This window comes from Cuculus canorus, chromosome 2 (genome assembly GCF_017976375.1).
Source record: "Cuculus canorus isolate bCucCan1 chromosome 2, bCucCan1.pri, whole genome shotgun sequence".
NCBI classification, from domain to species: domain Eukaryota; kingdom Metazoa; phylum Chordata; class Aves; order Cuculiformes; family Cuculidae; genus Cuculus; species Cuculus canorus.
In genome coordinates, this window is record NC_071402.1 from 64,448,702 (window position 1) to 64,461,673 (window position 12,972).

The 12,972-nt window shown below is 49.3% G+C and overlaps 1 protein-coding gene across 1 annotated transcript in view; it reads left to right on the forward strand.

Annotated features, from left to right (window-relative positions):
* Window positions 1-2,580: 2,580 nt before the first annotated feature.
* The window catches only part of NR4A3 (nuclear receptor subfamily 4 group A member 3), a 29,308-nt gene continuing 18,916 nt past the window's right edge, over window positions 2,581-12,972 (forward strand). The window contains exons 1-5 of the mRNA XM_054058113.1: window positions 2,581-2,715; window positions 5,028-5,177; window positions 7,894-8,777; window positions 10,990-11,119; window positions 12,068-12,240. Coding sequence (XP_053914088.1) covers window positions 7,896-8,777; window positions 10,990-11,119; window positions 12,068-12,240 — 1,185 coding nt within the window. The 5' untranslated portion in view covers window positions 2,581-2,715; window positions 5,028-5,177; window positions 7,894-7,895. The remainder of the gene's footprint in view (window positions 2,716-5,027; window positions 5,178-7,893; window positions 8,778-10,989; window positions 11,120-12,067; window positions 12,241-12,972) is intronic.

A 12,972-nucleotide genomic window follows, 5' to 3' on the forward strand; every position in this document is an offset into this window, starting at 1 on the left:
ATGATGGAGATGATGGGAGTGGTGGAGATGGGGATGATGGGGATAATGGAGATGATGGGGACAGGGATTGGGATGGGGATGGAGGTGATGGGGATGCAGGTGAAGATTATAGGAATGGAGATGATGGGGATGTTGGGGATGGGAGATGATGGAGATGATGGGGATGGAAATGATGGGATGGGAGATGATGGAGATGATGGGGATGGAAATGATGGGGATGATGGCAAAGATGGGGATGATGGCAATGACGGGGATGATGGGATGAAATTAAGATTGAGATGGAGATGGGGATTAGATGAGTCTGATATGGGGATAAGATGCGATGGCACGGACAGCAGCGCACGCTGCACCGAGGGAATGGCCCCGAGCCGGAGACCTGGATGCTCCGAGGAGGAGCCCAGCCGCGGTGCAAGTCTTTTTGAGGATGCGAGGACAGCCAGAGCCGGCACCCCTCGCCAGCAGCGCCTTTCCCCCTCCGGGGAGTCACTGGGACACGGGCCCGAAGGGGCAGGGGGTCCCCGCACTCCACCCCCTGCGCAGAGGAAGCCGGACGGGGGCGCGTCCCCACGACAATGGGACTCGCCGGCGCTATAAATACCCGCCCGCGTCTATATTTGGTTTGGCCGGATCACAACCCGGTGGAGAAGGGAGCGGGGGGGGGAAGGCATCGGCCCAAAAATAGCCCCGCGCGCTCGCCCGCCGCTCAATGGGCCGCGGCCCCGCCCCCTCCCAGCCGCCCCGCACGGGGCCCGCCGGCTAAAATTAGCAGCGCCGCTTGCGTCAATGACGCAGCTGCCGTGCGTCAGCCCGCCCCGCCCCGCCCCTCGGCGCGGGGCCCGCCGCGTCCTGTGCGTGGATTGGCCGCGGCCGCACGAGGCCGGCTGACGTGGGGGCGCCCATTGGCCCCGCCGGGGGCTGCCTGCGTCCGCCCGCGGGGAGCCCGACGGGTTCCCCCGAAGTGGGGGGGGGGGGACGGGGGGATCCGGCTCCGCGCGCCGCGGGCACCGGGCGGAGCGAGCGGGGCACCTCGGTCCCGTCCCACCCGCCCCTCGTGTGGCTGAGCCCCTCGCTGTAGCGAGCGGCCCGGCTGCCGGTGTGAACGGGGCACGGCGGAGCCGCTGGCCGGGACAGACACACGGACACACGGACAGACAGACGGGGAGCGCGGGCATTCTCTGGGTCGCTCGCCCCGCCGTCCGCTCAGAGTGGCGCCTTTCGCAACCTGCTCTCTCTGCTCCTGCGCACTGGGAAAGTTTCAGAAGGGAAGGAAAGGAGGAGGGAAAAAAGGAAAAGAAAAAAATTAGGGGGAAAAAAGAGGAGGGGGAAGAAAAAGTAAAAAGAGAAGAGAAAAAAGGGGGGAAAAGGAAAAAGAAAAAAGGAAAAGGAAAAAGGGAAAAAAGGAAAAAGGGAAAAGAAAAAGGGAAAAGAAAAAAGGGAAAAGGAAAAGAAAAAAGTCAAAAGGGAAAAGAGAAAGGAAAAGAAAAAAGTCAAAAGGGAAAAGAGAAAAGAAAAAAGAAAAGAAAAGAAAAGAAAAGAAAAGAAAAGAAAAGAAAAGAAAAGAAAAGAAAAGAAAAGAAAAAGGAAAAAAGGAAAATACTAAAGGGAAAAGAAAAGAAAAACAAAAAGGGGAAAAGAAAAAGGGGGAAGGGGGGAAGAAAAAAGAAAGTGGGGGGAAAAGGGGAAAGAAAAAAGTGATAAAAGAGGAAAAAGGAAAAGAAAAAGGGAGGCAGAAGATGGATCAGGGCAAAGAAGAAGAAAAAAGTAAAAAGGGGGGTAGGTGGTATAAGAAACGCGAAACCTTTAATAATTCCTCCGGCAAGTGCCACTAACTGAGCAAGCGGAGCTCATTTCCCCCTGAACCACTCCAGTAAAGAGTTGCTGCGTTTGAAAAACAGCACAACATGGTCTCCGTTGTTGTTGTTAATAATAATAATAATAATAATAATAATAATAATAATAATAGAATAGCAGGAGCCCGATCTGTCTCGGGAGCGCCTCTTCGGGCAGGCAGCCCCGAGGCGGCCGGCCAGGCACCCCGTCCCGCTGCCGGCGGTGCGGAGCGGCCGCCTCGGCCGGGCTGCGGGGCTCGGCACGGCTCTGCCCGGCCCGGCTGGGCTCTGCCCGGCTCGGCACGGCGCTGCACAGCTCGGTGCGGCGGGAGCGCGGCGTACACACTGGGGCGGGCGGGCGAGCGGGCGGCGCGGGGGGGGGGGGGGTCAGTAGCGTCAGGCTCCCATGGCGTCACTATTGACGTTTCGCATTCCAGCCGCTCTATGGAGAGGCCGCTAGGGCTCCTCTCACATAAATGACGTTCAGAGAGAGGGAGCGGGAGAGCAGCGCAGAGAGGCGCCTCCGTCCCCTCTCTCCGCGCAGGCACACGCGCACCCCGGGGCGCTCGCACTCGCACCGGGGACGCGGGCGCGGGTCCCGCCGCACACACACACACAAAGGCGCGGCGCGGCGGCAGCTCAGCATCCCTCACCCGCCCGCCCGCTCGCTCCCTCCCTCCCTCCGCCCGGGGACGGGCTCCTGGCTCCTCGGGCTTTGGCCATCGTTTTCCATGCCTCGGGATAACGCACCCTCCGGAGTTGCAGCCACCGGGAGCCTCCGGGGTATTGTGTCTCGGGTCCTGCCGCTGGACAGCGCCTACATGCGCCTTTAAGGAAGCGGGCACCTACAAAGTAGATGTAAAGACGGAACCTCCACAGCAATCGAGTACGTATCCGAATGAACGGGAGCGGCGGAGGGACGGGGACAACGCGTCCCCGGGCCAGGAAAGTTGCGCCGCAGGGGTGGATGCTCGGGAGATGCCGGCGGCGCGGCTCTCTCCGAAACTTTTCCCTCTGCTTTCCCTACTTCCTCCTCTCTCCCCGTGGATGCTCTTTTTCCCGCGCGGCTCCCGAGCCTCCTACCCGGCTCTGCAACCCCCGCCGTGCCCCTCGCAGGCGGGAGGGCTGCGGTGGAGCCGGAGCCGGTGGTACTAAGGTATTTCTGCTAGTTGTTGTCATGGAAATGATGCTGCCGGCGGCGGCGGCGGCGGGGAGTTTACAGCGCCGATGATGAATGGGAGTAATTTGTCTCCTGCCTTTAACCGCGCTTGGGAAATAGGTGGGTTTGTTTGCACAAGTTCGAGCTGCCTAATAGGGACGGCGGGGCAGGTCGATCTGATCTCGCTTTGGGAGACGGCGGAGCCCCCCTCGGCAGCCCCGAAAGAGCTCGCCCGGAGAGGTAGTTGCTGGAATGTGACATATTGTATGGAAATGAGACGGGATCTTTGCTCGGCACGTCTGCCTGGCATCTGCTTCTCGCCATGTGCGCTTTTCCCTTCGGAGGTCAGGAGCGGTAACGAGGGGCTGCGGTGCCCCGGCACGGGCGGTGCGGGGCGGGGAGGTTGGGCTGCCCCGCTCCCTCTCGGCTTCTTGCTTTAATAAGCGCCAGAGAAGTTTTTCAGTCTTGGAAAAAGGCGAGAAAGCTCGGTCGCTAGGCTGTGATACTATGTCGAGAGGACGGTTGTCCGGACGGCACTATCGCGATACTCCGTCCCGGGTGGAGATGCAGCGCACCTGCGCGCGGCTATTTAATAACGGTGTTATTTACGATTTTTTTTTTTTTTTCATCCATGCGAGGATACTTCCCAGGGAAAAGGCAGAAAGCGCTGTTTTCTGGTAGGGAGGTTGGTGTGTTGGGATCGGATTTTTTTTTTTTTTTTCCAGGGGAAAAGGAAAAGGGAAAAAAAAAAGTTTGAGAATGAATCGCTAACTTTTATGTAAGCCGCTTCATTCGATTACATTCTTCGCCCAATTTTTCTCTCCTCCGTGGAGACCGTTGCATGCTGGAGTCAGGCCCCGGTTAAAAAAACAATGGACTAAACCAGGTGGTTTCTTCGGAGGTGAATCTCACGTGAACTCCTGGACATTAGCTGGAGTGACTGTGCGGCTCGGAGCGATCCCTCCTTCCCCTTCAAAAAAACCAAAATCGCGAGCTAACCAGCGCTGGAAATCGAGCTCGAAACTTTTTTTTTAATTCAATGAAGCTTCCCCCTCCGCGGTCCCTCCCGGGTAAATGAAGGTTTCGAAACTCGCCTGAAGAAGTCACAATCACAATGGAGTATTTCACGGTTTCCTCCTCGTATTACAGGGTGGGGAGGGGTGTCACTCGGGGCTGAATGTAAAGTGCACGGAGGAAGAAAAGAGCTTTGACAAGGGTAGTTATTTCCTCCTAATTTACAGCCCTGGCGGCTCTGCGCTCCTGGCTCGGGCGGCTGCAGTCCGGAGGGGTGCTGCATGGTTAAAAGCGCAGCATGTGTCTCTAGGTAACCGGCGGCTCAAGGCACGGCGGGTGGAGAGAGGAGCCCTAGGGCGCTGGGGGGGAACAAAACCCGCGGGAGAGAGAGAGGGATGAGCTCGCAGTCACTGCTCATCTCGGGAGCTGGAGGGGCTGCAAAGGCGAGGGGCGCGGGGAAGGCTAAAATCAATAGCAACGAAATAAACAAACCCAAGGAGCGGGTGGAAGAGCCGCCGGGGAGCGGCTCCCGCGGGCAAGGGGCGCAGCCCCCGATGGTGGCCGCGGGGCGTCCCGCGGGGCTCGGAGATGCCGCAGGCTAGCCGAGCCGGTAGGAAATCTTCCCTGTCCTGCCGGTACCTTCCTTAGAAACTTCCAGCCTGCCGCTGGCCGCCTCCACTCCCCTAGAAAAAGAAAGTTCCCACGGGGAAGTGGCCGCGCGGGTATGCTGCCCCGCTCCCCGCAGCCGCCCCGCCGGGGGCTCTCCTCTTGCCTTCCCGGAGAACAAACCGTCGGCTCCGCTGTTCCACCTCGCTGCTTTCTGCCTTTTGTGTGATGAGCGAGCGGGAACGGGCAGAAACGCGCTTCCCCACCCGCATCCCCCCTTTCTCACACGCGGAGCGAGGCGGGGGGCTTTGCAGCCCGAACTGGGGGAAAGTCCTCGCCGCGCCGCTCCGGGGGGGATGGACGTGGGGGTAGAGTTTCCCCTTTTCCCCACCACACTCCTGACCGTACCTTCTCGACAGAGCCCGGGTCGGAAGAGCGCCCCCCGCCGAGGCCAGGCTCCAGACCCACCTCCGCAGAGAGGTCCCAGCCGGCACCCACCCCGCCGCCACCGCCCGCCGCCGCCGTTCGCACCTCCAGCCCCACCATTCAGCGCGCAAGATACCCGCCAGGTGAGCAGAGGGGCGGGCGGCACGGCTCCTCCCGGGAGAGGACGAGGATGGGGATGCGGGTGATGAGAGTGGTGCGAGTGCTGAGGGTGATGCGGGTGATGAGAGCGATGAGAGTGATGCGCGGGATGCAGGGGATGAGGGTCTATGGGGGATGCAGATGAGGGGGATGCGCGGGATGCAGGGATTGAAGGTGTTTGAGTGATGCGGGAGATAAAGGTGTATGAGGGATGCGGGACCTCCTGCCGCGGTCCCTACCCTTCCCAAATCCCTTCGGCATCACCGGTTCCTGACGTCCCGCGGGGTGTTTAAATCCCCAAAGGATCAGGGCAGCGTTTCACCGAGCTTTTAGCGATGCTGTGCGGGTTGCGAACCCCTAATCAAAGGCGGGTCAGCTTTTAAAGGGAAAATGGGTGGGATGGATGTCGGTGTCCCTGTGAAAAGCCCGTCTTGCCTGGCGTTAAACTAAGCATCCTTTACGTCGAGCTCTTTCAAAGACAGCAGAATAATAAGCTAATAGCTCTGGATGTCCCGATCCTGATTTTTTTTTACCCATTCATTTGGGCTTTGATGACAGGTTGCTCTTCAATGCGCCTCCTGTGGGGCTGCTTTTTTTCTTTTTTTAATAATGTTGGGTAAGGAAGAAAAAAAGCTTATTTGCTTTTCAGGGTAATTAATAAGTGGAAAAGTAGGGGTTAGAATTAGTCAGTTGAGTGTGCTGGCGAAGGGTGAGGTAGGAGGAGTTCTGCAAAGCAGACCAGAGCTTTAGGTTAGAGATATTTTTTCTGTCCTCAGGTCAGACTTTTTTTAGACTTCTGTTTTCTTACTCCACACAGAATTCACTGACATAAACCTGTTATGCTCAGAAAAAACCAAACAAACCAGGAATAAAGCATAATGATCTGTTTGCTTGAACTCCTGCTCATTTTCTGAGCTACAAAAAAGCCTTTTTCCTTCATAGGGCTGTGCATCAACACATCTGCTTATGACATTTTCTGTCCACTCATTCAGTTGTGTTCCTCAGTCAGTTCTCAGCGGAGATACATGGAAGGGATTTCTTTCCCTTTTTATTTTATTATTCACCATTCGTCACTATGTTATAACAGGCAGCCCTTAAACTAACAAATGATAATAATAGGACTTGCCATGAAATGTGTGTACGTGGAATGGCATGGACAGAAACTGATAGGAGAAAAAGGGAATGGTAGAAAACTATGTAAAGAACATAGGGAGTAAAGGCTTGTGGAAGAGTTGTTCTGCTTCTTTCCTTCAAGTATTTGGATTTACAAGTGAGAAAGTCTTAATTTCAGAAAACAGCACTATTTTTTTCCTCATTTTTAATGTTTTCTGGAGAAGAAGAAAGATCTGAATGGTTTGTGACAGCATGGTAATTGAAATCTGGTGCTTAGTTTAAATACATTTATCTGCAAAGCATGGAGGAAAGAATTAAAAGTTGATTTAACACAAATTATTTGAATTCCTGCATGACAGGCTCTAATGAAATTTTTAAAATTGTAACTGAAGGAGTTATTAAATACTGAGGAAAACCCCATTATTTTTAACACAGCTTTTTTTTTTGTCCTTTTTTAGTATGAATTGTTTCTCAAGTGCTTTTGGAATATAAGTTACTGTGATTAAGAAGAGATGAACTGCACTTAGTTTTGATAGGCATTTTCTCCACTTTTATTGTTCTATTCTCTGTTTATAAGAGACTTGTGCTAACCTGTGCATTTTACTGCTCTGTTGTGGAACTGAAACACACCACGCACTTCTAGTTTGGGTTGCAAATATTGGCCTAGAATCTCACAGCATTTAGTCAGGCAAACCTCAAATGGATTGTAGAATTGGGCCCAAAATCAAATCTTTATTGCCAGGCACTGTGTTGCTTCAACCATCGCAGCTATCAGAGAACCACATTAATTTTTATGACTAATGGCTAAAAGCAATTATATTAGAATCCTCAACTTTGCTTTCCCTTGAAAACAGCAACAGAAATCCAACTTTCTCTTGCATTTTTGCAAAATTAAGGATACGTTGTACCCCTCACTTTTTTTTTTAGGAGAATGTTCTACCACAGATAAGCCTGAAAACTACTAGTTAGACACCAGCCTTGAATTATTAGCTGACCAGAAATATGCTTCAAAAGCCCAGAGTTGAGTAAGCAAAATTGATGTTTGCAAGTCCTAAGTGGCAAACACTGTGATTTGACTTGTCCCTCTGCCTTGCGCTGCAGATGCTGCTTCTTCTAAAATAAATATAATTTTTAATATTATGCATTTGATAATCTCATTTACCCTTCATGAAAATATTACAGCACGCTTGCACACGCACAGAGATAGATTTAGAGCCGTAAACTGTTTTCATTCTGCTTATCTAATTCTCATTGACACTTATGTATATTAAGCAGCAGACGTAGGGCAGCTTGAAATGGATTCTTCTCTTACTGACACTGGTATAAATTTGAGTTCCTCCCATGACCAGATGAGAGCACGCTCCCAAATACCTAATGCTTAGTCAATCCCCGACATGTATTCCTTGTTGAAAGGTAAAGTCTGGAGGGTAATTTATATGTCCCCTCTCCAGGTGAGAGTGGGAGTCGGGTGTCTTAACTGAGCTCTGTGAAATGTCGGAAATCTTATAGGAAAGAAGTTCTTGAGGGCCTGGGCCACGGCCACGGTGCACTGGACTTGTTGCTAATGTCCCCCTTTTGCCCTTGCAGATATGCCCTGTGTGCAAGCGCAGTATAGTCCTTCACCACCCGGTTCAAATTATGCAGCTCAGACCTACGCATATGGCTCGGAGTACAGCTCGGAGATCATGAACCCTGACTATGCCAAGCTGACCATGGACCTGAGCAGTACTGAAATCACCGCCACTGCCACCACCTCCCTCCCCAGCTTCAGCACCTTTATGGAGGGTTACTCTGGCAGCTACGAGCTTAAGCCTTCCTGCCTCTACCAAATGCAATCTGCCTCCTCTGGCCAGAGGCCCCTCATAAAGATGGAAGACACCCGGCTCTCCCCATACCAGCCCTCACTGCCACCCTCCACGGATGAGGGGATGCCCAGCACTTCCATGTACTTCAAGCAATCTCCACCCTCCACGCCCACCACGCCCGGCTTCCCTTCTCACCAGAGCCTGTGGGATGAGCCCCCTCTGCAGCCTACACAGACCTGCCTGCCACCTGGCCACCTGATGGATGCTGCCCCCATGAAGACCGTGCCTCCACGCTTCCCCCTCTTCCACTTCAAGCACTCGCCTCCCCATACGCCAGCTGCAGCCCATATGTGCTATGACCCTGCCTCCCTGAGCCTGCCCCTGGGCTCCGACAGACCCACCGCCAGCCAGGCATCCATGGAGAGCCATTCCTATGGGCTTCACCTGGCGAAAAGACCAGCCACCTTAGCCTTCTCACCACTCGGCCTCAACGCAGCCACCTCCAGTCTGATGGGAGAGAGCAGTGGCAGCGGCAGCAGCGGCCTCCCATCTCCACCCAGCAGGAGCTCCTCATCCGGGGAAGGCACTTGTGCTGTTTGTGGGGATAATGCCGCCTGCCAGCACTATGGGGTACGGACGTGCGAGGGCTGCAAGGGCTTTTTCAAGGTGAGAGCTCTGCGATTCGCTCCCCTTCCCACTTCCCCAGCCTCCCCTCTGTCCCCACCTGCCCCAGCACACTCCTGCTCCTGGTCCTTGCCGGGGGGTTCAGGGGCGTTGTGTTAGGGTTCAGAGCCCCTCAGCAGGGCGAGATGGACACCCAGCCAAAGAGTTTGAAGAGGGCCAAAGCAAGCTCTCTGTAGGATAAAAGGATCAGCCACTCTCGTCTGAGCCTTGGCGATGAGCTGGGCAAACCACATCCTGGCTCTGCCAGCATCTCTCAATGGAGCAGGGGTCACCCCTCTTGGGGCTATAAACTGCATTTATTCCATAGCAAAACGTACCTGGAATATATCCAACTTGGGATTTGCTCAGTCTCTCATTCCAATAAAACCTTTATTTTAAATAAGGAAGGAAATCCAGAGATTGTAAAAGTCCACGTACTTGCTATCAGCAGTGCCATTTGTAACTCCGGGCCGGCTGGAGTGAGGAGGGCTGTAGGGTCAGTGCCAGGAGGAAACTGGTTTCACATGTGGAACAAACCCAAACACTTTTAATTTTCTTTGGTTGCTGCCTTGTGGTTACTCTCCAGTTCAGGAGCCCAGTGAGTCACCACCAGTGGAAAGCTGCTTTGCAGAGCAGTGACTTTAAGCACGGCAGAGGGTCCTGGTACCCGCTCTGTAACAGAGAAGGTTTTGCAGCAGAACAGCAGCATGAATAACTTACACACGGCAGTTTCTCAGTGGAAACTTTGTGCTTATGTTTTTAAGATTTAAATACCCTCTTTCTGCTCTTAGGTTTGGGTGCTTCATAATTTCCTTTCAACAGACTGAGTTCAGATTCCAGTATTATTTTCTGGATTAGCTTTTAAAAAGTGGAGAACTTGGGACAGACTTATAGGGCAATGGTTCTGGGCAGCAGGTTTAAGATTTGATACATTTGGTGTTGATTTGGGATATTCCTTCCTGCAAAGATACCAGTCGTGCTCCTGTTCTGGTAAGAGATACGATGGGAACGAAAATAGCCCAAAAGTAGTCGGTGGGGAGGGCTTATAACGTTTGTTTTATTGTACACAGATCTGCTAATGTTGCTTAATAATAATCCTTTGACAGCATGGTAAAATACACATCTCCTGTAAAACTCATTTGTTATTCAAATATAATTAGTAAAGGAAACACAAATAACCTGGAAGTGGCAGCTCTTTGGGGGCCCAGTCCTGCCCCTGTGGAAATCAATAGCACATCCTTGACTGGGAGCAGTATTTAGAGCTTATTCTGCAGAATTAAACAGTTTTTAGCTCTAAAGCACAATAACCAATATTTGCTGCCTCTCTTATATTTAGTGCATTGAGACTGTTATTTGAAAAGGAGCACAAATTATGAAATAACAATTTTCTGTTTATTTTATTGCAGTGAAAGATATAATATTGCATATTGAGCTGATAAATTTGTTCCTGTTCTGATGTGTTTCCTATTGATATCTCTTCTTTTGTCCTGTGTTATTTATTCATGTCTTTGATTTTAAGTATGGAAACACATAATACATTTTTGCATCAATATCTGTTACATTCTGCCAAGGCTTACCAGGTTTTTACAAATTTTCAATTTATTGTATAGTTTTTAGATCATTTTACGTTTAATTAAATGTATATTACTACAGTATAATTCTGTCTATTTTTTCCCAAGTCAGGTTAGCTTTCCCAGAATATTTAACTGAACATATTTTGTAGAGGTTTCTGGTATTTTTGCTTTTTTCCCTGGTTATTTTAACATCTAAACAAACCAGTTATTGTGGTATTTGACTAACAATAGCAATAGCAAAAGAAGTACATCGCAGATCATTTTGATTTTATTTTAATAAGGTCAGCAATAATCAAGGGAATGAACCAAGTAGAAAATTGTTCCCAAAGGGATATTAAAAGCGGAGATAATCTAATCCCCAAAGGTAGATGCGATGACCTGGTAATTTCAGATATGATTTTATCATTCAAAGTTGCCTGTCTCCAGAGACTTGCTTCAGAACAATCCTAGATGATTTTCATTGTCAGCAGCTAACACTAATAAAATTGTTTTTCCTGGAGGCTAGTGTGTTAGGAAATTAATTTTATCTAATTATATGAATTGCACTGTCGCTTTTCATGTTGTAATTAAAACACATTTTGTCAGGTTCTAAGTTGTTTTAGGAATGATCAGTTTGCTATTTTTGTGTTGCATCTTCACAGAGAACAGTTCAGAAAAATGCAAAATATGTTTGTCTGGCAAATAAAAACTGTCCAGTGGACAAGAGACGTCGTAACAGATGCCAGTACTGCCGGTTTCAGAAGTGTCTCAGCGTCGGCATGGTTAAAGAAGGTAAGGACTACTGCCATTATTATCCCAGACACTGGAAAATTACATTTAATTAATTTGGGGTGGAGGGCATGGGTGTCTTTACAATGAATTTTACAGTGACAAAATTTGTAACTTACCGCAAAATATGTGCATTTGTGTAATAATATATTGATTTGCTTCATTGATATTATCATATTTAGACTTTAGAGCCCAGAGTTCAAGAACCACAAGGTCACGAGAGGATAATTTGACACTGGTCAAAATGTCTCCTTTATTAACTTTGAACGTTGCTCGATAATGCTGTTGGCTTCCCCCTGTTATCTCACCGGGGGGCTGCACTGGATTGTGTGCATTTTGACATAGCATCTTGTCTCGTTCCCAAAAGCTGATTGTAAATTTGCAATTAATTTAAATGGAAACGGGATGAACTCATTAGTCCCAATTCTGCAAATATTTAAGTATGTGAGTAATACCGTGTGAGCAGTCCCACTGCAATTACCAAAATGGATAATATAACCTATATAGCAGAACCATGTATTTTCAGATGCTTCAAGAAAACTAAAATTAATTTGAATGAATGACTCTGCCATTTAAAAGTTGCTCCGGTAGTAGGAACATTAGAACTTGTATTTCAGATTCAGTTTTCTTTCAGCAGAAAGTGTCTGTGTGTGTGTGCGTGCACATGGACACACATGCATGGGCACATAGATGTGCTGCAAACAATGCGTAAACACTAGGAACACAGCTGCGCTTTAAGCAAGCAGCTACATTGCTGCTTACAATCATAGTTGCGACACAATTTTGGTATCATTTGTATTCTTTTGCAATAAAAGGCATCAAAAGCATGTGCTGAAACTGGAGAATGCTCTTATTTTTGCTGAGCTGGCCACCATAAGAAAAGCAGGTGTTCATTCTCATCTGTCGTTTGCTGGTATCTTCACAACTGATTCCCTTTTATTTTTCACCTAGTTGTCCGTACCGACAGCCTGAAAGGGAGAAGAGGTCGGCTGCCTTCCAAACCAAAGAGCCCCTTACAGCAAGAACCCTCTCAGCCCTCCCCGCCTTCTCCTCCCATCAGCATGATGAACGCCCTTGTACGAGCTTTAACCGACTCCACGCCCAGGGAGCTTGACTATTCAAGAGTATGTCTCACTTTTCTTTGCCTCTTTGTTTTCTACATAGAAATGGTTCATGAACTGCGTTTCTACTTACCAGACAGTTTACTAAAATGGAATTAAATGTGAAATTTGGATAAGGGTAGAAATTTGTCCAGCCAGCCATGTCTTTTTATGGTAGGTGGACAATGAGTTGAAAGAAGGTACAGTAGAAATTAGTAAGTAGCCATCATGAGGATCTCAGTCACAAAGTTACCAGCAGTATATTCCATGGGTGAGTGAAAGTAAAAATGTGTGGATAAATAGAGCATTCTTTTTGCAAAAGGCTGTGCCAAACCACTAGCAATTACAATATGACTGATTAATCTACCAAACTCAGGAACAGTGCTCATGTGTCCAGTGTCTTAATTTCCAGGTTATGAAGGCTAAAATCTAATAGGACTCCCCTAATATTTGGATATAAGCATTGTATAAAGTAACACTGGATGGATAGGGCCATTTCTATTGAAATAAGTAGGAATTTTGCCTCTGTTTAAATGGGACCAGGGTCTGGCTTTGGATACCTTAGTAAAAATATCTCTTCAGTAAAATACACATTTGTAAACCAAACCTTTTGAAATAAAAATTCTAAAAAGTAATCTCAGCAAAACTTTAACAGAGATTATATCTTTTTGCAACCTTGTTCTTTCATGTATCATATTCACCACTTAAATCTTCATGGAATATTTTGAAAGCTTAAAAAACTGTTATATAGTTATT